The following is a 26,461-nucleotide window of genomic DNA, read 5'->3' as shown; positions in this document are numbered from 1 at the left end:
TTGTTTAAACCAGTTTAATGGGACCAAAAGAAACAATTAATATTTAAAATTATGCTCCTCAAAGCAAAACATGATCAGAAATGATTTCTTCCAGCCATAAAAACCTGAGATCAGTGATTGGATAAATTCATTCAGGGTAGAATCAGAACCGGATCAGAACCGGACCTGTTTGTGTCAGGGATCAGTTCAGCTGTGTAGCGGCATTAATATTCTCAACAAACATGATTTGAAGTTTTACATAGAAATTCATCTAACAGACATTAATAATTTATGTAAAATCATCAAAGTATCTGGAAAGTGACAGAGATTCCTGTGGTTTCATGGTTTCCGTCCCAGATGATGATCGGCTTCAGACAGAGATCTTCTCTGCATCCGTCACGGCGCTGTGCAGGCGGTAGTGGTCCAGCAGGGAGCGCCACGAACGGCTGAGTTGCAGCAGCTTCTGGTTGCCTTTCCCAGAAAAGGGAAGAAGAAAGCAGAGTTAAAGGTGGATCTTATTCTGGACCAGAAGCTGGACTGCTAGCGAACCTTTATCTGGGAAGGTCTGTGGCTAGAGTCTTGTGATTAGAAGATTATGAGATTGATTTACTTGGAGCACTTGGCTCCAAGTTGTCCACCGATCTGTGTATCGATGTGTAAATGTGAGAGGGTGGGTGAATGTGGCTCTAGTGGAAAGTGTTTGAGTGGTCAAATTGATTGGGAAAGTCTGGTACTGCTGGACTGGTACGGGACTTTGACCGGCGGTCAGGAGCCTGGTGTGTTGGAGCCGACCTAACCCTAACCCTAACCCATTACAACCAGTGAATCCAGTGGATCGGGATTCTCCTTTACGACTTCAACAAAAAACTAAAAAAACTTCTTAAGCTGCTGCTCCTGCGACCCGACCCCAATAATGCCTGGCATTTCATTTGAAAATTATTTATTTTAATGTATTTACTTTTGAGCACATAACTTTATTTAGCCAACTTTCACATTTTCCACAGGTTTTTTAAATTATGTTAGATACAAAAAAATTTGCATATTTTTACCAAAAAACTATTTTAGAAAAAAACAAACTTTGAGGTCAATCAAGTTTCTTAAAAAAACATAGAAATTTCTTAGTTGCAAAAGTTGAAAATGTTCAATTGTACAATTCCAGATGTTTGTTTTTTTCTAAAACTTTTCATCTTAGAATTTTACTCCTGTTTCCGTTTGATCCGTTCCATGAATTTCTGGCCTGTTCAGATGTTCTGTGTGCACAGAACATCTTCTTTGCTTATCCCGTTACGATGTAATTTTATGTTATGTTTTGATGGTAAACCATACATGGATTTGATTTTCGTACTGAACAAAAGTCAAGTCAACTTGGTAAACCAATAGATGGTTGGTGTATAAAAGGGCTCTGGGTCACTTTGCACTGGAAAAATTGGACCCCAAGGTAAAAACAAGTTAAGAATCCCTGCTCTCGCCCCGTCCTTACCGATGATGCACAGCCCTTCCTTGGCTCTGGTGATGGCCACGTTGATCTGGTGGGGGTCTCCTACAAAGCCAACATGTTTGGACATCCAGGCGCCGTCCGGTTCCTTCTCAATCTGGTCACTGGGAACGGAGCAGACTGTGGAGAGAATCACGTAGCGCCACTCGCTCCCTGGGAGAAAACAGAATTTGGGTTTGGTTTGGTTCTGATGTCGGGCCGAGGCGCAGCTCTGACTGTCAGTCCGGGGTGTCATTTATAAAGGGGGTGTCTAAACAAAGTAGGAACTCTCTGAAAATAAACTTAGCAGGAAAACGTGGCCTCTCACACGACCTCTGAGTCAGAAGTGCCTTCGTTTTGGAGGCAGGGGAAACTACCAATGCAGGACTGAAGCCATTACTTCTGATTATCTAACCATTAATCAGAGATTGACTTTATTATAAGCAGTCAGCAGTTTTATTTAGGCTTGAGGATGTTTATAAAAATCCCAACTTAAATCTTAAAGTCTGCCAACATTTTCAGCGTTTCTGTACATCGCCTTCTTCGCTCAGCATGATTTGCAACGCTGTGCGTCTCCAAAATAACGGATGCGTTGGAACTGCCAGGAGACCTTACAAAGGGGCAATCAGGAAGAAACACGTTTTTATTGACAGCCAAGATCTCCCAGTGACTCCAACATGGACCAAATTTCTGACTCATGACTCCTTCATGCTGAAGCAAAGCAGGGAAGAGCCTGCAGGTGGCGCTATAGATCATGCCTGGCTTCTTGGTGAGTCCATTAAAAACTAAAATGTTTTCTCGCAATTAGGGCCAGATGTTCTGGGTGCACTATTCCACTATAACCTGCAGGGGGCAGCAGCTTCCAAACTCCAGAGCAAAGCGGTCGTATTTTTCATAACATTCACCCTGAACTTTGAACCCTCCCATCAGAATCATGATGCCGGTGTGGAAACCTTTCATTACGCCCCTACAATGGCTTCTAGAAATTCGATTCTTTCAACTGTTAACTTCACTCACATTGATTTTTGGCTCATGGAATTATGTTTTAATCCTAACCGATTGGAAGACTGAAGTCTCTGCAGCTGGTGGACCAGGTATGGTCTACCAACCAAGCTATGTAGATTTTTAGCATGTGTGCTACGCAGTGTTTCATAAACGAGAGCCCGGATCTGGTCCCAGTGAAACGTTTACCTTGGCTTTTTGTGATGGTGGTCACTGTAATTCCTGCCAGTTTCATCTTGGTCAGCTCCTCTCGGATCTCTGCTACTTGGGCATTATAAGGAGATAGAACCACAATGCTCCTCTCATCCACTCCTGCTTTTACGAGCATTTCAACAATCTTTGTCTGAAAAACAATTGGCAGCAATTAAAATCCTTCATTCAATATCAGGATTCCATTACAGAAAATCTTTCCTGCCAACTTTTAGCCATCACTAATAGTTACAACATTTAATTTCCTTTGGGATCAATAAAGTATTTTTGAATTTGAAATATCAGGAAAGTAGCTTTGGATACTGCAGGACGACCTGGCCTCTCCCCTCTCCTTCTTCTTCTACTACTCTCCAGTTTGCACCGTTTGCTGTCATTGTAACTTTTTATTTCCTGTTATTTCTGTCCATGGCAGCTCTGGGTTCTGATTGGCTGATTCCTTCCTGGAGGCGGCTGACATGATGCTGATCGCTCTCCCTCTCCTGCTGTTTCTACTTTCATGAACATCAGAAATGATCCAACATCAGTTCATGTGTTTCTTCTTCTGCTGTGTGTTCTCTAACCTCCAGGCAGATAAGTCCCATGGTACTGAGCCCGATTCTGGTTCTGCTAGAGGTTTCTTCCTGTTAAAGGGGAATTTTTCCTCTCCTCTGCTGCTACATTCATGCTGTGTATGAGAAACTGCTGTAAAGTTAATGATTCTGTGAAAGGGGTTGACGCCCCCTGCTGGCCAGGAGGAGTGAATGCTGTAAGGACCTGCTGGGTCTCCTTAGATAGAAACTTCTGAACAATTAGAGCATATTGTACAGTTTGAGAACGAGGTCAGTTAGAATGTGTGTGATTGAAATTAAATATATTTTGTAAAGTGAGATGAGACTTGCGAAGTGACACTATAGAAATAAAGGGAATTGAATTGAATGTGATGGATAGCGACTGGTGAAGAGAATATCAATTGCTATTTTTAGTTTTGCATTATCATCACTTTTAGACCTTCTGTTCATCTCCTTGCAGGTTTAATGATATCTAAAGCAACTCCTGCTTTGAATCAATACAATTTTTCCCGAGTCCCTCGATGGATCAATGACATGACCTTGAGATACTCTTGGAAAAGTTACCGTCTTCTAACATTCAGGCATGTTTTGGTTCTGGTAGCTGAACGGAAAATGTTACGTACCACTTTCTCTTTCTCATTGTGGTTGACTTTAGATTTGTTGTTGCCCTTTGCAGTCTTCACCACCAAACGAACAGTTTCTCCTTCAACGTGTCCAAACACGATTGGCATAGTCTTGCCGTTAACACGCAGGAGGCTGCTCGGCTGCTCCACACCCGTCTTCAACTTGCTCATAAAATTGCTTTGAGGGAAACTCACAGATGTCCTGGTGCTGTTAAAGCCAAACACAGCAGGATGGGTTATGATGCACTGCTGCTGTTACTCATTGAGTACATATTTGATGTTCACCATTCTGTACTGAGTGTCCAGCATCACAGCCGTGTTTTTATGGAGCCTGGTGTAGTAGCGCTCAAAAGAGACATGGACATCCCCAGCTTCTTCACGCTCTGGTTCTTCACAATTGGCTGAAGCTGTTTGTGGTCCCCAATCAGCACCACCTGGCAGACCGCCACAAAGGTCAGAGATCAGACAGAAACCAGCTGGAGAAACTTTCTTGTCTGAAGATTCAAACTATTTTTTCTGAGAAATTCAACTTCTTGTTTTTTTTAAATACACTAAGACTTATTTTATTGTCATTGTAGAAAGACACAAGGGAAATTGGCAATGAAATGTCATTGTCTGACCACCGGAGCACACACAAAACACAAGTGTGCCTATAATTACATAATATACAAATATGCTAAATATTTATAACTGAGGATTTTCAAGCACTCTCAGACTGTCTTATGGATGAGATTGTTGAGCAATCTGATGGCCACTGGGAGACAACTATTTCTGAGTCTGGCTGTTCTGCAGCAGATGCTAAACGCTAACAAGATGAACAGACCATGGAGAGGATCTGGTTTACTTTGGCTAAGCAGCAACTGCGTGAAATATTCTGGATGGGGGGGAGTGGAGTCCCAAAGATCCTCTCTGCTGTCTTCACCACTTTTTGCAGAGACTTCCAGTCAGAGGCCTTGCAGCTCCCGGACCAGATGGAGATGCTGCTTGTCAGCAGGCTCTCAATGATAAGATATTGTAGAAACTGCACAGTTTGAGATAGCAAGAGACAAATATCTTTAGACCATCCTATAACCTAGGGATCCTCAACTCCAGGCCTCGAGAAAACGTGTGTCCAGGTGTTTGATGAGGGAGATGGTACTTGATCTTTGGCTGGCATCGACACACTAGATGCTAGCCAAACCTCGGCTAGCACTAAAACACTAAACACTAGAGATATAGGACATATTCATGATCAATTATTCGTCCTGAAATTTGTTGTTTTATTTCATCAAGGGACTCGATATGATATCTTCTCTGAATGTGTCCTTTATTTTAAATATTAACCCTTTCATTGGTGTTGACTTTAGATTTGTTGTTGCCCATTGCAGTAAAAAGGTGCTCTATCCCAAAGAGAATCAAAAAATTTTTTGGATCATATTAAAGTGGAACTGAACTAAAACACAGCTGTTAAAAATCATTGAGCATCTATGAATCTGGAAACCATGTTGGAGAGCATGGTACAGTGAAGTCTGAGAAACCAGGAGGTTTGGTGGAAAAACCTTTAGGGTTAGGTTGGTCAACAGGAGCAAACAGAATGGAACATTTTAAGGAGATAAAACCTGTTCTGGGTTGTTGCAGACTAACGGAATCAGAGTCTGGGGTTCGGTGGCCATTGCGCTTTCATCGATCAGGATCTGACGTGCACTGACAGTGGAGGAGAGGATGGGGGTGGATGACTGTGTGCACGTGCACAGTATGATGTCATGTCTCTTCAGCTCATAGATCCGAGCATCTCTGAGAATGTTCTTGTATCTGGATGGAAGAACAAAGATGTCATATCTATTTCATTTTATTCGGGATATAATGAAACCACTGTACTTACTCTTTCACTTCCTCCGGAGTCAAGACTTCCTCAGCAGTCAAGACTTCCTCAGCAGTTGACATTTTCCTGAGCCATTCACTAATCCGTTCATCAAATATTTTAATTTTTTTTGAATAGGGGTTTTCTGGCTCACGGATACGATGGTGCAGAGTGATACTCCTAAAATCAATGCAATACATGTAAGCACAGAGGAATAGGGAAACATCTCAGGAGTCATTAGTCGCATTTATCTGTCCATATTATATGGAAAGATAAATGCTACCTCTCCACATGCTGCCTGTGGACAGTCTTAACTGAAAGTCCAGTACCTGAGCTCTGGGTTGGACTTGTCCTGGCGAAGGGACCTTTGTGAGAACTGCAGATCACTGTTTGGATAAGGATATTCTACGTTCTCTACTTGCTGGCCATAGATTCTGAGGATCCGAAGACTCTCCTTGAACCTTGTCAAATACTCTGTGGATCAATCAGACACATACGGTTCCAAGGCAAGAAACAAATGTTCAGAAATAATTGAAACAGTGTTTCAAAAATTAAACTTACCCGCAACAACGTCTACTGACTTGTTGGATGGACCGCAGTAGAGAATGACGTCCTTTTTGTCTTTGTCTCTTGGGTCTTCAGATATCCTGGGGTACTCAGAGTTTGTCTCCCAAAACCAGTACACAATATTCACGCCCACCACCGTCTTCCCAGTTCCTGTCAGATAAACAAAAAAGAGATCTTTAACGCTGCGTGTGGAAACAGGAATATTAATCACATTTCTGCTCTTACCTGGTGGTCCTTGTATCAGGGTGAAGTTATTATTTAGAGCAGCTGCAACTGCTTCACGCTGACTGTCATTAAGCACTGGCAGTTTTGCTGACAACTCTTTCCTGGAAATCTGGTGTTTCAGCACACTCCTTGGCATAACTGGAAGATTAAGGAACACACAGCATGACTTTGGGTCACTTGGATCAAGGGAGCTACAGTCTTCTATCCTGATTGCAGTGTGTTCATGTGAACAATAAATCTTCACAGTCTACGGTTATTAATAGAGTTCTACAGGGCTCTGGCTTACCCTGATTCTCTTTGCAATATACGTGATTCTAATTGGTAAAAATCATTGGGTAATATGGGATGAATTTAAGCCATGATGAAGGTCTGCTAGGTTTTTAGATAAATACAAATATAAATATTCAAGATTAGGAGACTATAAGGGTTGAGAAACCCTTTGTTTGCCCCTGAGATCTGTGTTTCTTTTGTCTTTGAAGGAAGCAATGAGTTTGTCACTTTGGAGACGGATGGCCAGGGTGACAGGTAGCCTGGTAGGAAGAATGGGTCATTTACATAAAACCCAGAGTCTCTGGAACTGAACTTTACGACCCCAGAGTGGGACGGGAACTGAACCATAGAGTCCCGGGAATGGAGCAGGATGCCTGCAGTCACAATTGCCCTGACAGGAGGACAAGGGGACCACCGATGCCAACCAGGGGGAAAGAGTTGACACCTAGCAGGAGAGTGGATCAAAGGCTAGATGTCCCCAGAAACTCTAGTTTTATGATGACCCAGATGGACACGAGAGTTGAAGTTTTAAGGTCCAGAGAGAGAAAAAACAACTGTAACATCAGGAGATGCAAAGACAGAATCATGAGAATGTGTATTGTGTTTGCTGCTCCTTCTATGCAAATGTTTATAATTAAGCCTCAATGTGATAAAATATGCAGTTGCAGAGAAGCACGTTAGAACTGGTCTGGAGACAGAGACAACGGGATGTCTCTGGGCAGAGTTCTCCGTTCAATTGGAAGATTGCATAAGAAAATGTAACCGTCTTCCTGTGTCCTTATTAATGTCCAGCGAGAATGTTGGGTAATCGATCCAACAAGGTCTTAGCACTGGCAATCACTCATGTGTTATTTCTTCTAAAGTCTAAGGTCTAAAGTACAATGATGAGCCTGGGTAGGACTGTGAATTCTCACAGTAAGCCAATTGACTCTAAGATAGCATTGACGTCATTTTTTAACACTAAACCAGATATAAATGAGATCTTACTAAAAATTAAGAGTTATGGTTTGGTGGACAATACAAATAACATCAGCATTGAATCTGAGGTTAGATTTAAAACGTTCCTACTGCTGGTAAAGACCAGAACAGTTTTATGATGTCCTGCTATACACCATATCTAGTTTGGTGACTACAAGCTCACCAAACTATTTTAAGTGGACTGTTCTGTCCATCTGCCCGGCCACAGACTGGAGACCTGACCAGAGTTATAATTATCCTCTCTGCAATGATTTTTTTCAATAATACTTTTGGTTTAGTTAATGAATGGATAAGTGGCTGGATGGATGGATGTTCAGTACTTTTCTTACTTTTTTTGGGAATCCTCTGGCCTAGTGCAATCTTCTTGACTAGGTCACATGCTGAGTCGAGGTTGAGAACAGCAGCTTCTTTCCGGCTGTAGGAAAGCACAGTCAGACATTCATTTTAGAGAAAATCAATGAATTTCATCACCAACCAGAGGTCAAGAGCTTTAAAGAGGAACTGAAGGAAACGAAACTCACATGTCAGGCAGGAGCTTTGGGATGATCTCAGCGGTGAAAAGAGTGTTTCTCTTAAAAACACATTCAGGAACTTGTTTCATTGGCAGGTGACTGACATGGAAATCCACTTCACTTCCATTTTTTTGAGAATCTACTTTGGTTGTGAAACCATGAGCCACCCAAGTAAACTCTTTTGGGTCGACCGGTGCAGAATGTTCTTGAGATAAAGGCAATTTCAGACCTCTTTTCCGAAAGCAAAGCAAGCATTTAGCAAGGTTGCATTCAATGACCCAATCAGTGATCCATTTCTGATGTAAGAAGAATTTTCCAGTCATGGTGTCTTCCCGCCACTGGGTGAACTTTACTTCCAGGTTCTCAATGATGATGCCATTACTTTCTTCCACTGCATTCGCTGCAGATTCCATCTCACAGATGGGTTTCCAGATCTCCATGTATTGTTTTGTGTTTTTATAGAAGGCTTTGCTGGCTCTTGTGCTAACTGGGTATAACATAAGATGGGGTTGTGGACATGTTGGACACAAATCTCAAACATTGGTTTAATCTGAACCAGCTGAATGACAGGCATGTGATAAGCTCTATTCTCTTCTGAGGTCATTTGCACCTGCATGGTGCCACCTGGCTGCAGATGAAACTCAATATCAGCATAGTGCTGGAAAGTAGGTGGTGAATATAGGGACTTGGACTGGTCCAGGTTTTCTGGTTGAAGTGGAATGGTACCCTTCAGGAGGGACTTGGCCTGATCCAGATTTTCAGTTTGAACTGCTTCAATCACAGCTGTCCAAACTGTCAGAGGAATCTCAATACATGGACCACGACCGGACATCTTGATCAACTCTTGGTGGAGCAGCCTCTCGTCGGCTGCATATATCCGCCTTTTCCATTTGAGCTTGATGTATTTTTTTTCAGAGTCATAAATTGGTTGGTCCTCTAACTGTAATTCACTGAACATAACGGACAAAGGCAGACAAAATATGTTCCTGTTGAATGGAAATGACACCTTGAAGCTCTCTTCGTCCGGATCTGCAGAAATAACAAAGGCTAGCTTTGGTGCACTCTGCTGTTTTGTGCTCACTGCATAAAAGATCTGTTGAGCCTTTTGCTCAAATTGCTTAACTTTCTTCGATGTGGGGCCAAACTGATGACACAGAGCAGTAATCTCAGTAGGAGTATACTGGAGAGCATTGTTACATATGAAAGAGTGCAGGAGCCTCTGTAAGATGAGGTCCATGTAACGTCTTATTGGTGAGGAGGCTTGTGTGTAAGGGTTCATCTTGAGAGAATGATGTCCAACCTCTGCTGCTTCAGAGGATTTTGAACGGATTAAATATGCTTTGCTTCTGCAGCATTGCAGCTCGTATATAACGGGTTGCAGCAGAGGGTAGACGTCATCCGCAGCCACAAGGTCCACCAGTTTGTCTGTATCATTTTCTCTCAGAGCTGACTGGATGTCGTTCCACACAGTCTCCAAAATGGGGAAATGCTCAGTGCTTGATTTAGGGTCAGGCACAGTTATTTCATTATGGTTGACACTAAAGGACAGTTCAATTGATGCTCCACATTTCTTTGAATGTTTCTAGCTTCTCAGGATCTGGGCTGCGTTGACAGCGGAGTGGTGTGTGATGGCTGGCTATGGACTCACATAAGTATTTTGCTGTGTACTTGTTAAAGAACAGACTGATTTCTTCAATCATCTGGTGGGCTTTACGCTTCCCAGGCGACCTGTCATCATCACACTGGTAATAAGCCCACTCTCTCCCCAGTCTTAACTTCCTTTGAACTTTAGCAAAGTGATAGGCCACAGTGACACCGTCCTCCACTGTGCTGAATGTGGGAGGGTCTCTGTATTTTTGGGTAATGATCTCCTCTGCCTCTTCATAAGTAAACTGCCTTTTTGACCTGATCATGGACAGCTGAAATTTTGGATCTTCAGAAATCTTGTGTGTTTCTTTTTCCACTTTGAGCATCAAGGAGACTGCCCTGCGATCCTGATGTGGCAGAAGACTGAATTGGCCAGTGCTCAAGTTTCCAGGGAACATATGAATAGGTTCTTCTCCGGGGTAATGTGTAGAACCTCGTTCTTCTGCATACGTATCGAGTTCATCACCTGGACTCACATAACTTGCTACATCTGCAATGTGGATTCCCAGCTCATAATGGTCTCCAGTATCTCTAATGCTGATGGCATCATCCAGATCTTTTGCTCCTTCTGGATCAACTGTAAATGTGATTGTTTCAGTTTCATCCTGCCTCTTTTCACTGTCTTTATCTTTATTTGGAAGACCTTCATATGTATCCAAAGTAGTCTCTTTGACCTCAAATTCTTCTTTCAGCAACCAAAGTCGGTCATTATAAGGCCCACTGTTTGGAAGAACATCTATGACTTTTCCCAAAGGGTAAAAACAATGCTCTTTCCACCCAATAACCTTCACTACAAAAGCCTTGTCCCTGACCTCACTGACATTGTGAGATCTTTTGATTGTCCAGGATCCACTGATTTCCTCCCATACTGGTAGAAAGTTGCGTCTTTTTTCCAGGAGCAGAATGGTTATTTTAGGTGCATTTTTATTGACAGGTATCATCATCCTTTTTACAAACTTATTATTGGTAGCTCCAGGTCTCTTGGAGTGATCTTCTTCCTCAAGGAAGCATACAAATTCACGGGAAGATTCATTTTCCCTGACAATACCAAGCACTCTCACTGGTTGCCCTCCCCTGTCGGTTTGTACGACCACTTCATCCCCAGTGAAAGCCCTTCCCATGTTGGATCTCCCTTGAACATGTATGTGCCAGGTGGGTTTATGAAATATCACAACATGTCCTCTGTTATAAGACTCCTTCACAAACGTTCCTCTCTTGAATAACTCTGGTTGTTTTTCACATAACTCCATCAGTTCTTGGTCACTAGAAACTTTGAAAGTCTTTCCAAACTTCTGGTGGGTAAAGTCTTCAGACTCTAAACTCTCTTCATCTGAACTATATTCAGTTTTCATGTTTTTATATTCATCTTGTAGCTCTTGCAGAATTGAGTCAGACATGGTTTTCTCATCTGTATCTTCCAACTTCTGAAACCTGAGTGTTTCTCCTACATCTTGTTCAAAAAAACCTTTGGTGTAATGTTTTGGTTCTACGCTGTTGTTGCTGAGGCAATGAATGATGAAACTTTGCCAGAACCTGGAGCATTTCCCAAAGCAGCAGAGAGCTGCAGCATCTCCTACAACCGTCACCTGAGACTGAGCCCTGGTCATCGCAGTGTTTAAAACACGAGCATCATTGAAGAGAGGCAGACCAGATGGGTTGGACTCTTTAAGGCTGTCACGGGTTTGTACAGCTGTCAGGATGACTGCTCTGAACTGTTTGCCTGTTAAAAAATGTATTAATTAGGTCAAAGTAACATAAGGAAAATCAGACAACTCTTGATCTTTGACATCATGCAGGAAATCCTTCAGGATTGAGGTTTCAACTAGATTAAAGTTACCTTGAACGTTTGCGAGAGTTTCAACATTTACTTCTGAAAAGCCTTTTCTGAAAAGGGTGGATCGAATTTGTCGAACCTGTTGAGAAATGACTATTGAAATTATGAAACGCTATCAATACCTACAAAGTTAATATGGCAGTCACATATTTCCATTTTAATTAGGTTTGATAACGAAGCAACAGGAGGAGTAACAAGAACCTTAACAAATCAACATTTCAGAGGAAGCACTTCAAAATGTCAAAATATAATTTTATACAACAAAAACTTCAGTCATTAAGATTACGTTGAACAATTTTACCTGAGAGCCTTCTGACAGAACGCAAATGGATTTTAGGTCCTTGGGCCCCCAGTTTGTTGGCCAGTTATTCACAATGTCTTCCACAACCTCAGTGACTTTAAAAGATTCTTGCTTGTTATACCAAGACATAGTCACAATATCCAAGACACATTCTCCCCGAACATGGTGGAACCGGAGAGCGTGATCATTTGGAGGAGCTGGAACGTCTCCTGCGGCCTCAATCACATCACTCTTTCCGACATAAAAATGAGTGGAGACAAAGTCTACAATCTCTTTGGTTTGAGCGGTAGTTCTGACTAAAGATGATCCTGCTGCTCTGGGCGGCGTCACATTTTTGTCCTTGATAGTAGTGGAACAAACGAGTGAGGAGGGTGCAATCTGAACGACGGTGGTCCTCCACAGAGAAGAGCTGTGGTCCCATCTGCATGTGATCTCCAGCAAGGATAACTCTGGTGTTTGGCCCAGCGAGACTCAGGGCCAACAAAACTTCGCATTCCAGCATCTGGGAGGCTTCATCGATCAGAATGTGGGTGAAGAGTCCTTCTGCAAGCTTCAGGTCATGAAACAGTCCTGCCATTGTTGTCGTTGTCACAACTACATTGTGGTCTTCCACAACAGCTTTGGTTGGGGGCAGAAAAGACTTTCTATCTTTAGAGAGAAAACAGTACTTTAAGGTGATCTCATCTGTGGCAAACAGAGCCTTGTCACTGTTGGCTTTTATTCGAATTGGCCTCAGTTTGTTATTTTTACTGATGGCAGGATGAAAGTGTTCTCTGACATACAGGTCTGCAGAACTGAAAGGTACAAAATGGACAAGTTAAAACTCCAATAGGTTTTCAATATCTTTTGAACATTTGGCAATTGAGGTTAAAGGCCATAAATAAGCTCACACTAACTTATACCAAACTGTAGCCTGGTAAAAAGCAGGCCCTTGTTTTATGTTTTGCTTCTTACAGACAAAACAATTTCTTCCTGGACTCTGAAGTTTTAAGTTTGATCCAATTTAGCAACATTTCTCTATGTCCAGGAACAACAGATGTTGTTCAATAGCCAATTAGCTAGAATCTAGCTAATTGGCTATTGACTAGCTAATTCTAGTGCATTTACAATAAGGTTAATCATGTGGAATGTCCCTGCCAAATAAATGTTTGAATCTCAAATCCTTTTGTATTTAAGATATTATTACAAAACATTATTTTACAGACAACAAGCCGCCCCTTTTAACCACTTCTATCCTGTAACCCTCTGGATGTATTGATTGATCATTTCTGCTCTAATGGCTCCCATTAAAGTGAAGATTGTGTCTGGTAGGAAGAAATCTCTGGAGAAATGCTCCACCGATAAGATGCAAAAGAAACCTTTGTCCAGGGCTGAACACAGACTTCAGACTTTCTAGTCCCATGATTTTCCACAAACCAGTTTCTGCACTCACATCAATAAGTAAATAATAACGACCAACTACTAGATACACAATAACATCATGTAAATGGCATAAAACTCGACTCCATGTCGACAACTTGACACTATAAAATCTACAGAAATGCACGGTGAAGAAATCATCCCACACTAAACATTTCAGGAAAACGTTCTTCCTAGAAATCTTTAAAAAAAAACAGAAACAATGCTGGAACTTTGCAACAGCTGACAGAATCACAAACCGTCCTGTGACTGAATCATCTGAACTCCAACAGCATCTGTAGTGAATTTGCCAACTTCATTACAGAGAGAATTCTTAAAAATGTGTGGGTTAATCTGCATATTAGTACTAATCCTAAAGCCAACATAAAAACACACAGAGCTGAAATGACTGATGTCTACTTTCTGCATTGCTTACAATTCGCTGACTGGATGTTTGCCAACCTTAAGATGAGCAACTGCTATTAGTCATCTTATCAAACAATCAATATTTCCTAATCTACTTTCTGAACCAAACAAGTTACCTGTTGGTATGGGTGCAAATCAGGATTTTGCTCTGCGGATGGCTGCAAAGTTCGATGGCTGCTGTAGCAATAGTGAAGGTCTTTCCGGTTCCAAAAGGTCCATAAATGAGCAGAGGTGCAGTGAACTTTCCTCTGTCGTGGTTCCCCGTAATGAAGCCGAGTGCAGACTGCTGTTTGGAGTTCAGCTTCTCGTAGGTGACATCACTGACAGGAACTCCACAATTCTTGAGGTCTGGCAGGACTCTGGTGGTATCAGGAAGCAGGTCTACTGCTTTGTGCATGGTACATAAGCTGAGGCGATCCAACTGAAACTGCACCTCCATATGATAAGTTTGCTTGTCTTTGAGAGAAAGATCAGAGCAGCACTGTTTAGACAGCTGTAGGTGTATCTGGTTGTCTTGGTTCTGAGGTTCAGAACCTTGGCTTCATAGACTTTGGACTTTGGATGGACAGAGTCTACAGGCGCTATCAGGGCTGACTGGACGTTTCGTTTCAGTACCAGTCCTTCAGGACTGTCCATGGTCAGCTTATAAGGGACGTAAACAGAACAGAAAAGTTCTCCCTGACAAGCAAACTCCATCCCGAACTTTGGATCGGTCAACATAGTCATTGTTGTGATTTCTCCACAAACATTTAGTCTAAAGAAAATGACACAAAATGCTTTTTAAAAAGCAGGAACCATTTCGAGACATGTTAAGGAAACCTGTTAAATGTGGACTTTACCTTGATACCACTTGGTCCTCAGCTCTCTCCTCATTGTACAGGAACTCGTGCATCTTTGTCTTGTAGTTCTCAGCAGTCAGTGCTGTTTGGCTGTAACAAGACGGCTTACATAGAAGGCTTAGCTGTGGAGGCTTGTACTCCTTCATCAGCTCTTCCTGTTTCTCTGTTCTGTATGAACAGGGTATTATAACCCTGTTCCTCGATTCCAGCGCTCTGCACTTTGTAGAATGACGCCATGATTGAAGACTTGCTCCTTCATGTCGTCCACTGACTGCTGGCCGATTCTCACCTTCAGTTTCTTCAAGAGGACTGGTCTCATTCCAAAATCCAGCACCAACCACTGTTCATACAAGCCTGGGTGTGTGCATGTGAACGATACGGTGATGGCATAGGTCATGTTGTCGCTGAGGAACCTTTTGCCTGCAGAGTAGATGCATGGTTCAGAGCTGTTATCAGCGAGGCTGAATGAAGCTCCTGGTTCCTGCTTCAGCAGAGCCACATGCTGCAACCGTCTCTGCAAGAAAACACAGAACTTTTTTTTTTTTTTCAAAGATTTAAAATAACTTTTGACACTTGAGTGTGGGATGTAATCCAGTTTGGCGTTTAAACATCTTATTTTTTCAAACAGCAAAAGCTCACTCTCTGGTTTCTTTGCAGTTGGAGGATGAATCAGCAGCAAACAACACCAGGGGGCAGTATTCTGATGGTTTCAGTGGTTCTTCCTGCTTCTAAATTTAACTTTCTGACATGTGGAAACTGCTCAAGCCTGCCCTCTGCTGGCCACAACACTCAAGAAGCACTGGTGATATTTTAATCAGATCCTAAGAGAGAAACATCCATGATTTGTCTCGATGTGGCCCACTGCTCCTCCACGACGCATTTCATTTATTGCAGGATCTCCTCAGAAGCCACAAAGTGCTGCAGACGCTGTTAATCACCCAGCCATTAAGGTCAGAGGCAGCAGCAGAGAAACGCCTAAAAACCTGCTGGACATATGGCCCTCAGAGTCTGAGACAGAAAACCTTTTAATGACGGAGAGTTGTCCTGGTTTGTCCTGGTCGGTGTTTACATCCTGCAGCCTGAACATCAGCGGCTGGACAGCAGCTGAGCCGATAAACATGGACATTTGCTTCATCTCTGCACGCCTTCCAGGCAGAAACAGAACCTCTCTGGTGTTAGGAAGTGGACTGAAGAAAGGCCACGTTCGTGGTCGGCTCCGACGAACCGGATTGGAGGAAGTTTGGGGACCAAAAGTGACAGTGCAGCTCCATTTGTGGGAACATGAAGGCTAAAAACTAACTACTTCAATGGAAATGTCCGAGACGGATGGAAGAAATGAAAATGAGCGAATGTCCGGATTATTAAGTCGGCACAAACTTTTACGTTTTGCAGGTTTTTTCTGACATATTTTGGTTTGAATGTGGAGCAATTTGAAAAGAAGATTTCTTTTTAGATGAAATAATTCTTAGTTTTGAAGAACATAATGGAAGACACTTTGCATCTTGTAAAGCTAATGTTCTGTTGAACCACAGCATTTAGTTTCCTTTGTGGATTTTATTTGGCAGCTTATTTGACTGTTAATTAAACGTTGATTTTATAGATCAACGTTTTTTTATTCAGGTGAATGATTATTGTCCGTATCCCGGTTTGTCAAGTTGTTTTGTAGTTTGATTTGATTATTTTATTAGTTTCTCATTTTCCTCTGGTTGATTTCTTCTTAATGTTTCTACTTATATTTATTTTTTGTTTATAGTTATTCTTTGTTGTTCTACATTTACTAGGTTCCTTTGGACTGGTTCTTCTTTAGTGTGAATTTATGTCTTTGAATCTGTGCCAGTTTGCCCTGCAGTTTGTTACTGGTCAAACTGGTTGCTGAATGATGCAATCAGCTGGTACTCTGGCGCCACCCACCAGGATCCTGTTTGTGAAAATATTGGCTGCACAATCGTACGTGTTGTTCAGCTCATTCAGCCTCTAGTCTGGCAGTTCTGGACCGAAACGTCAAACTTTGTTTCTATAGCGATGAACGCAGCCTGTCTGGGTTTTCTTGGCTCAATGTTTCCAGATATAAACAGTGTTTGTCCTGTAAAACTGATTCTACAGGAGATGGTTGTTTACCTCTGTCTCCACTGTGAAGGTCCATCTGAGAGCTGCAGACATGTTTTCTCTCTCCACAGTTAAATCTTCATCACAGGAGACGCTGACATCATCGACCTGTTCTGACAGCTGTTGGGAATCAGAAGTTAAACAAACTTGTCAGATTGCTGCGGTCAAACCCAACCCATCCCAAACCCAACCCTATCCCAGAGAGGTGACAGCAGGAAACCAGGATCTTCTGTGAAAACATTACTGGAGGAAATCTTTTCTGCTTTCACTGAACTGAGCCGGTGGGGTCAGTCCTCCCTCTGCGCTAACTCAACTCACCACATAGACTTCATTGCTGCTGTTCCTGTAATCATCCAGAAGCTGCTGGTTGTAGCACATCAGGCCCTGAGTCTCAATGCTGCGTTTGATCTCCTCTTCCTCCTCAGATCTCATTATCCACTCCTGCAGCTCCTCCTCACAATGAGCTTTAGGACACTTGGACCCATATTCACAGGTATTTGGTCTACAGTGCAAACCTGTGTTAGTATTGCATTAGAATGTTTATTGTGATATAAGATCAATTGTTCATTGACACTTGACAGGTAGTCCTGATTGAATCCTGCCAGGAATAGGGTTAGGGTTAGCTGGAATCAGGCTGATATTTACTCACTTCCCTCCTAAAGAACCGGACAGAAAACTGATTTACTCCCAACATCTGTACTATTGGGCTCTGATCTGATTTAGAGACGTACTGTTGGGTTTCTGCTGGTTTTTCGGCCAAATGAGGACATTGATCAACACACAAATGGTTAGAATGATTACAAAACGTCTCTCGATGTGGATTGGTGCCGAATTATTCCAGATTAAATTAGATCAGATGTGTGCCATGCTCTGGAGTACCTTGTGTTGATCCAGCAGTGGTTCTGCTAAAGGTGAGTTGTTTACCTGTCACAGAGCCAAAGCTCTGCCCGGCGGCTGTGTGGAGGCTGCCGTTGTCTCCACCTGGTGGTGGTGTCCTGCGCCAGCAGCTGGGCGTGTTCCAGGCTGCAGCAGTGCTTGTAGAAGCTCTCTGGGGATGACAGCAGTACGAGGCACACCTTGCAGAAGACGGAGACCTGCTCGGCCTGCGGGTGGAGCTGCCGGCTCAGCTGGAGAAGCTGAGGCCGGACGGAGAGGAGGCCGCTGCGCTCCACCGTCCACACGGCCATCTCCACCTCGCTCTGGGCCTTCTGGCAGTGGCCGGCCTGGTGCCAGCAGGGCTTACCCTTCCTGACGTGGCTGCAGAAGGTGAAGTGGCGGTCGTGGGGTGGGGGACGCACCTGGCTCAAGGTGTGCTTGGCGCTGCCATCTGACAGGTGGTGCACCAACACCGGCTCCCAGCGGTGAGCTGCGTCTGCAGAGCACGTCTCGTTCCACCGCTTCGGCGACACTTTCATTGGCCGCTCCATAAAACAATGTTTGCAGAACTCAATGAACTTACCAGAGAATTTCTGGAGAATGCTCTGAGCTGCCTGTTCTGCAGTTTCTGGACCCGGGTCCGACTCGGCTATGTGTCTGATTAACTCACTTTTACTCATCTTCTTCTCTTTGAGGTGGTTCCACACAGCGGCCTCCTCAGAGCTCCTGGCGTAGGTGCAGCCATGACCCAGAGTGTGCTTGGGACACCCAGAACCCTCGACAAAGTAATCACATACTTTATAAACGACTCCGGGACCCATGTGTGCACCTGTGGGCCGCTCAGAGACAACCTTCCACTGGCTGGAGGCCTTCCCTTTAACTAGGAGGAGACTCCTGCTGCACTTGTGGATAACCGGCTGGATGCTGTACGTGAGTTCATTGTCCTGGTTGGAGCATAAATCACAAGCAACCTTCAGATCCAGAGCAGCCAGCAGATCTAGAGTCCCCTGTACTGGGTTTCTGCTGGGCATTGCTTTTGGACTGAGCCAACATGGTGCAGAGTTGCTGATGGTCCATCCCATGTTGCTTTTCAAATGTCCACACTGCAGCTTCCTCTTCGCTCCTGGCGAAGGTGCAGCGGTTCTTGTGCACAGTGCAGCCATGGCCCTCCTTGAAGTGCCAGCAGACTTCGTATCGCTTTGGGTTTGGAAACGTTGGTCGTTTGGAGACGGGCCTCCAAGCTCCGCCCCCTTTGGCTCTGCAGAGCAGCACCTGCTGCTCACACCGGTGCTGGCCAAGTCTCAGTGTGAAGGTGATCTGGTTCTGCTGGACGCAGCAGCGACCACAGGCCAGGGCGAGGTCATAGGTCGACTGCAGACCAGACAACATGGTGATGCCTTCAGAGCGCTGGAACGAGTTCAGTGAACCATCAGCGAGTCTGAAACAAGAAGCAGCAGAGATGTCAGAACTTCAGCATCCTGCTCCGGGTTCTGGTTCAGATCAACTCTATCAGGTCAGGGGTCAACGTAGAACCTGACCTCTGGGTAGTAGCTGGCCGGCTTCGGATGCTGAACAGAGTTCCTTTAATCAAGGCCAAAGTGGGATAGAGCTGCCTCTGATTACTAATAACTGCAACATCGGTCAATATGTTTATTGATCATTTGCTTCATGATTTTGGTTTCATAATTTATATGAAGTTTTTATGTTGTAAATTTCTTTGAAATCTGCGACTCCAATAAACTTAACATTAAAATAAGAAACATTTTCAATCAGCATCTGGAAGCCCAAAGGTCAAAGGGTCACGATGATCAACGATTTGCTCCTAACCCCAGAAAGTTCAATCAGAGATGATGGAAACATTCATAGATGCACTGTAAAATCTAACTTTGCATTTCGTTGAAAAAAAAACATTTATTTCAGCAGATTTGGTCAGAGTTGGATGATGGTTGGATGAGCCGCCATCCAACCATCATCCAACACTCTTATCCAGGTGGGGTCACCAAGTGTTGAGAGGTGAGCGGCAGGGTCACCTGGAGGTCACCAGTTCATCGCAGTGCAGTCAAGTTACAGTTTTCACTTTTATGAAATAAATGTGGTGGATTTAACTTAATTTTTCAAATAAGTATAATTTTCTCGTAACTGCAGTCGGTTTGAGATAAAAAATGTTTACTAGTCATAATTTAATTATTCATATCTGAAACATACATTCCAGATAGTCAGTAAATTATTGCAGATATTTTGAGTTGGAGTTTCCAAGCAAGTTGATGGAAAATTTGATAATATTTATAGTTATAATATAATTCTATGTACTGTAATAAAGTTATCTATGATGTCATAAGGGAATATCAATTATCTGGAGTGAAGCTGATTATATGTAAAAATGTGCTGCCGTAGCCCTGAATGTGCAGTAGAACAGCTCAGCTCCATTTATGTATTGATACTTTTACTGAAAACTGTTTTAATGATCAGAGTTTTATTCCATTTTTAGAACAAATTCTTTAGCTTTTTTGTGCTTCAACCTCACAGCCAAACATTGACAATAAAACTCAGAGCTGATCCTGAGAATCCAAAGCTTCATTTTTGGATTCCCCTCCCAGCTCTGAACTTTTCCTTCCAATCTGCTCACAGGAAGCAGATTTACTAAAAAACCATCTCAATGTTGACCGGAGAACTTCCTGGAAGCGTTTTGCATTCCAAAGAGACGTGAACGTGTGTCGATGCTTCTGCAGAGGTCTGCTGGGTTCGGGTCAGGAAACCTTCCTCAGTTTTTCAAGCCAAAGTACCGACAGGTTCTGCTGAAAATCTCCATCTGGGCCGAAGCTAACCTGAAGAGAAGCATTTGAGATTCCACCCGGTTCACTCCAAGTGAGACGGCTCCATTATCTGGTGCTTTAAATCATCTGTGATATTTTTCTTGCTCTGCCGTTTGGCTTGTTGGATCAACTCATCGTCTCTCAGTTCATCTGTTCTTGATTTCCCGTTCAGATTCTCTGTTTCTGGATGTTGGTGGAGTTTTACTTTTATTGTTGAAAGGTGTTGGCCGGACTGAGTCTGGACTTGATCTGACCTCCTGACCTTTGGCTCTGATCTTCCTCATCCTCTCCAAAGGTTGAAGTTGTGCAGCACTGTGATGCTGCAGGTGTGATTTTTCCTTTGTTTGTTTTTTGAATTTTCCAGTTTCATTTTCAATACATAAATTTCTTTTTTCCTTCATTAGCAGCTTTATCACATGTCAGTATTTCAAGAGTTTTAATTATGGAATAATTTAGCTGTGAATTTTTTGTTAGTAAATGTTCACTTTTGATTATAAATCAACATCAATAGTTTTTTCCTGCCGTTTCTCTGAATTTGTTCCTCATTGCAGAAAATCTGCTGTGGTCAAAATCTAAAATATTTAGTTTTATGAATGACTTAATTAATAAATGATTGATTACAAATATGAAAATTACCTGAGCCTGATGTGAGTTCAGATTCCCAACACATCTTGGATTTCACTGAAAGTTCTTCATGTAAACAAACTAAACTGATTATTCAGTTTTTTCAATGTTTTCTAAAAGCGAGATGTAAATCCTAGTTCCAGTTCCCCAACATCTCCCAGTCTTCCCAGTCTTCCCAGTCTTCCCAGTCTGCTTTCTGTGTAAGATTTTTATGATATAGTAACAAGCTGGGGAAGAGACAGATGGGCGTTCCCATAATGCTTTGCTGTTTCTAATCTGCCCTTCATGTTCTGCTTTCCTTTGGAGTTTCACTGCCACACCTTCCTGACGCTGATGGCGCCAGGAGGTCAAAGTTCATGAACTGTGGAGTTTTATGTTGGAAATAAAATAAAATGCCACAGTTTATCAGAGAACATGTTCTGTCATCATGACTGATATTAATATCTGCGGATGTAGTTTTCCTTTGACTTGTTAACATACATTTAATTATAACTTATTACAGGACAATTAATGTGTAATTTGAACTAAAATGTGCATTAGTCACAATCAGTTCAGTTAATGAAAACAAAAACTTGTAAACTCATGTAAACTTTTCAACAGTAAGGAAACAAGGTGTTTGTGGATGCGCTGCTGATCGGCGGTGGTGGTATGATGCTGAGGGAACAGTATCAATGGACTAAAGGTCAATCTTTGTGTCGCCTCCTGAAAATCAGCATTAAGATCACAAACTACTTCCAGATCTGAATGCTTCCTGGCCGGAAATATCAAAATCTAAACATTTGAATGTTTCTGGAGAAAAACCCACCAGAACCTTGAAGCCACGTATTTAAGAAATGAACAAAAAATAAGCCAACAAACAGAAACGTTATGGGAAATAATTGTAATATTTCATCTGGGAATTTCTCCAGAAATCTCAATTCAAAAAATGAAATATTTCTTTTGGTTAGTCTGTTTGCTCCTTCGGCAGCAAATGATCTCCTGTCAGATATAAACTGAAAATAAGAGAAATATTTTTCACACGGCAGCTGAAAGATTATAGAAATATCATTTTTGGAAGTTTAACTGAATATTCTGAATCCACAAACATCAAATCTTTTCATGTGTTTTCTTCAATCCGATCTCTGCTCATCTCTCCGTCTTTCTGGTTGTGATTGGTTCTTTTTCATCCCAGGAGCGCTCTGATTGGCTGGCAGCTCATTGAGGTGCTGCTAAGCTCTGGGAGCCACTACATGCGGATGATTGTTTATTGGCACAAAGACAGCAGCACAGAAACGGTGAAGCAGGCAGTTACTGCAGCAACCGACAGGAAGGTCAGCAGATGTTTATAGTTATTTATAATCTGGTTTGTTTCTGTAGCAAAATTCACCACAAATACCAAAAATGATTTCAATTCAATCAAACAAACGTTCTTCATTCATTTGCTTAATTAACTAAATCAGAGTAAATGAAAACGTTTCTGTCTAAGTAAATCCAGCAGATTGCATTGACTTGTTATTATTATTATTAATAAACATAAGAGAGTTTAACAGCAGCTGACAGCAGGTAGAGAATAAAGCGGCTCTGCGTTTCCTGTTGTTCTGCTGACAGACCATAATAATCCCGCGGGCTTCCTGCCTGTTTCACGTCCTGCACAGCAGGTTGGTCAGACCAGGTGGCTGCAGGCAGGACCAGCCAGCCAATCAGCTGGGGCTACGGAAGGAGGCCCCGCCCACTTAATGGAGAAATTTGATTGAGGAAGAAGGAAGTGATGACGTGATAATGACCCTCCTGTCGTCACTTCCTGCTGAAGGGACGCAGCTGAACTGGACCTTCATTTCCCTCCAGAACCGCCAAGTTCTGGGGTCCCAACCCAGACCCATGAAGTGTGAACAGAACCAGAACTATCAGCCGAACCTCTGAGGTCAACAGCTGATGAAACCTGCTACCATGGCAACATCTGGAACCAATCAGGTCTCAGTGGCAGAACCGTCCCAGTAACTAACCAGAACCATCCCAGTAACTAACCAGAACCATCCAGTAACTAACCAGAACCATCCAGTAACTAACCAGAACCATCCAGTAATTAACCAGAACCATCCCAGTAACTAACCAGAACCATCCAGTAACTAACCAGAACCATCCAGTAACTAACCAGAACCATCCAGTAACTAACCAGAACCATCCCAGTAACTAACCAGAACCATCCAGTAACTAACCAGAACCATCCAGTAACTAACCAGAACCATCCCAGTAACTAACCAGAACCATCCAGTAACTAACCAGAACCATCCAGTAATTAACCAGAACCATCCCAGTAACTAACCAGAACCATCCCAGTAACTAACCAGAACCATCCAGTAACTAACCAGAACCATCCAGTAACTAACCAGAACCATCCAGTAACTAACCAGAACCATCCCAGTAATTAACCAGAACCATCCAGTAACTAACCAGAACCATCCCAGTAACTAACCAGAACCATCCTAACTAACCAGAACCATCCAGTAACTAACCAGAACCATCCAGTAATTAACCAGAACCATCCCAGTAACTAACCAGAACCATCCAGTAACTAACCAGAACCATCCAGTAACTAACCAGAACCATCCAGTAACTAACCAGAACCATCCCAGTAACTAACCAGAACCATCCAGTAACTAACCAGAACCATCCAGTAACTAACCAGAACCATCCCAGTAACTAACCAGAACCATCCAGTAACTAACCAGAACCATCCAGTAATTAACCAGAACCATCCCAGTAACTAACCAGAACCATCCCAGTAACTAACCAGAACCATCCAGTAACTAACCAGAACCATCCAGTAACTAACCAGAACCATCCAGTAACTAACCAGAACCATCCCAGTAACTAACCAGAACCATCCAGTAACTAACCAGAACCATCCAGTAATTAACCAGAACCATCCCAGTAACTAACCAGAACCATCCAGTAACTAACCAGAACCATCCAGTAACTAACCAGAACCATCCAGTAACTAACCAGAACCATCCCAGTAACTAACCAGAACCATCCAGTAACTAACCAGAACCATCCAGTAACTAACCAGAACCATCCCAGTAACTAACCAGAACCATCCAGTAACTAACCAGAACCATCCAGTAATTAACCAGAACCATCCCAGTAACTAACCAGAACCATCCAGTAACTAACCAACCATCCAGTAACTAACCAGAACCATCCCAGTAACTAACCAGAACCATCCAGTAACTAACCAGAACCATCCCAGTAACTAACCAGAACCATCCAGTAATTAACCAGAACCATCCCAGTAACTAACCAGAACCATCCAGTAACTAACCAGAACCATCCAGTAATTAACCAGAACCATCCCAGTAACTAACCAGAACCATCCCAGTAATTAACCAGAACCATCCAGTAACTAACCAGAACCATCCCAGTAATTAACCAGAACCATCCAGTAATTAACCAGAACCATCCAGTAACTAACCAGAACCATCCAGTAACTAACCAGAACCATCCCAGTAATTAACCAGAACCATCCCAGTAATTAACCAGAACCGTCCCAGTAACTAACCAGAACCATCCAGTAATTAACCAGAACCATCCCAGTAACTAACCAGAACCATCCAGTAACTAACCAGAACCATCCCAGTAACTAACCAGAACCATCCAGTAATTAACCAGAACCATCCCAGTAACTAACCAGAACCATCCAGTAACTAACCAGAACCATCCAGTAATTAACCAGAACCATCCCAGTAACTAACCAGAACCATCCCAGTAATTAACCAGAACCATCCCAGTAACTAACCAGAACCATCCCAGTAATTAACCAGAACCATCCCAGTAACTAACCAGAACCATCCCAGTAATTAACCAGAACCATCCCAGTAACTAACCAGAACCATCCCAGTAATTAACCAGAACCATCCCAGTAACTAACCAGAACCATCCAGTAACTAACCAGAACCATCCAGTAACTAACCAGAACCATCCCAGTAATTAACCAGAACCATCCCAGTAACTAACCAGAACCATCCAGTAACTAACCAGAACCATCCAGTAACTAACCAGAACCATCCCAGTAATTAACCAGAACCATCCCAGTAATTAACCAGAACCATCCCAGTAACTAACCAGAACCATCCCAGTAATTAACCAGAACCATCCCAGTAACTAACCAGAACCATCCCAGTAATTAACCAGAACCATCCCAGTAATTAACCAGAACCATCCAGTAACTAACCAGAACCATCCCAGTAATTAACCAGAACCATCCAGTAATTAACCAGAACCATCCAGTAACTAACCAGAACCATCCAGTAACTAACCAGAACCATCCCAGTAATTAACCAGAACCATCCCAGTAATTAACCAGAACCGTCCCAGTAACTAACCAGAACCATCCAGTAATTAACCAGAACCATCCCAGTAACTAACCAGAACCATCCAGTAACTAACCAGAACCATCCCAGTAACTAACCAGAACCATCCAGTAATTAACCAGAACCATCCCAGTAACTAACCAGAACCATCCAGTAACTAACCAGAACCATCCAGTAATTAACCAGAACCATCCCAGTAACTAACCAGAACCATCCCAGTAATTAACCAGAACCATCCCAGTAACTAACCAGAACCATCCCAGTAATTAACCAGAACCATCCCAGTAACTAACCAGAACCATCCCAGTAATTAACCAGAACCATCCCAGTAACTAACCAGAACCATCCCAGTAATTAACCAGAACCATCCCAGTAACTAACCAGAACCATCCAGTAACTAACCAGAACCATCCAGTAACTAACCAGAACCATCCCAGTAATTAACCAGAACCATCCCAGTAACTAACCAGAACCATCCAGTAACTAACCAGAACCATCCAGTAACTAACCAGAACCATCCCAGTAATTAACCAGAACCATCCCAGTAATTAACCAGAACCATCCCAGTAACTAACCAGAACCATCCCAGTAATTAACCAGAACCATCCCAGTAACTAACCAGAACCATCCCAGTAATTAACCAGAACCATCCCAGTAACTAACCAGAACCATCCCAGTAATTAACCAGAACCATCCCAGTAACTAACCAGAACCATCCAGTAACTAACCAGAACCATCCAGTAAATGTCAGCAGGTGTCACAACTTGGAAACCCTTAACGGAACCAGAACCGCCAGAATAAAAGATACTTACAGATTGAATTAAAGCGGACGGCACCAGCCGGTCCGGACCGGACCCGAACTCCCAGCAGCTCCTCCCAGTGCAGCAGATAAAATGGTAAAACAGGTTGAACTGGGGCGGAATGGACCAGACCGGGCCTCCGAACCGAGCTGCTCTCCCGAACCCTGCGCTGGGCTCGGTATTTCACCGGAAGCGCTCTTTTAAGTTTCGTTTCTGTCAT

At 42.9% G+C, this 26,461-nt stretch overlaps 1 protein-coding gene across 1 annotated transcript; it reads right to left on the bottom strand.

The window, feature by feature from the left end:
* Positions 1 to 26,461, bottom strand: LOC129355085 (helicase with zinc finger domain 2-like). The gene is given in 29 exon segments (XM_055024641.1): positions 1 to 450; positions 1,460 to 1,627; positions 2,645 to 2,798; positions 3,837 to 4,002; positions 4,004 to 4,044; positions 4,122 to 4,189; positions 4,192 to 4,270; positions 5,435 to 5,627; positions 5,698 to 5,856; positions 6,006 to 6,150; positions 6,238 to 6,393; positions 6,469 to 6,606; positions 8,046 to 8,131; positions 8,238 to 8,694; positions 8,697 to 9,799; positions 9,801 to 11,595; positions 11,713 to 11,788; positions 12,011 to 12,289; positions 12,291 to 12,804; positions 13,951 to 14,350; positions 14,353 to 14,588; positions 14,674 to 14,872; positions 14,875 to 15,187; positions 16,792 to 16,899; positions 17,098 to 17,281; positions 17,704 to 18,657; positions 18,659 to 19,093; positions 26,254 to 26,302; positions 26,305 to 26,461. Coding segments are annotated over 29 exon segments (8,913 nt in total). The 3' UTR covers positions 1 to 349.

Source organism: Poeciliopsis prolifica, unplaced genomic scaffold (assembly GCF_027474105.1).
Source record: "Poeciliopsis prolifica strain line A6 unplaced genomic scaffold, Auburn_PproV2 SCAFFOLD124, whole genome shotgun sequence".
Taxonomy (NCBI): Eukaryota; Metazoa; Chordata; class Actinopteri; order Cyprinodontiformes; family Poeciliidae; genus Poeciliopsis; species Poeciliopsis prolifica.
This window is presented reverse-complemented; position numbering and strand designations above follow the sequence as displayed.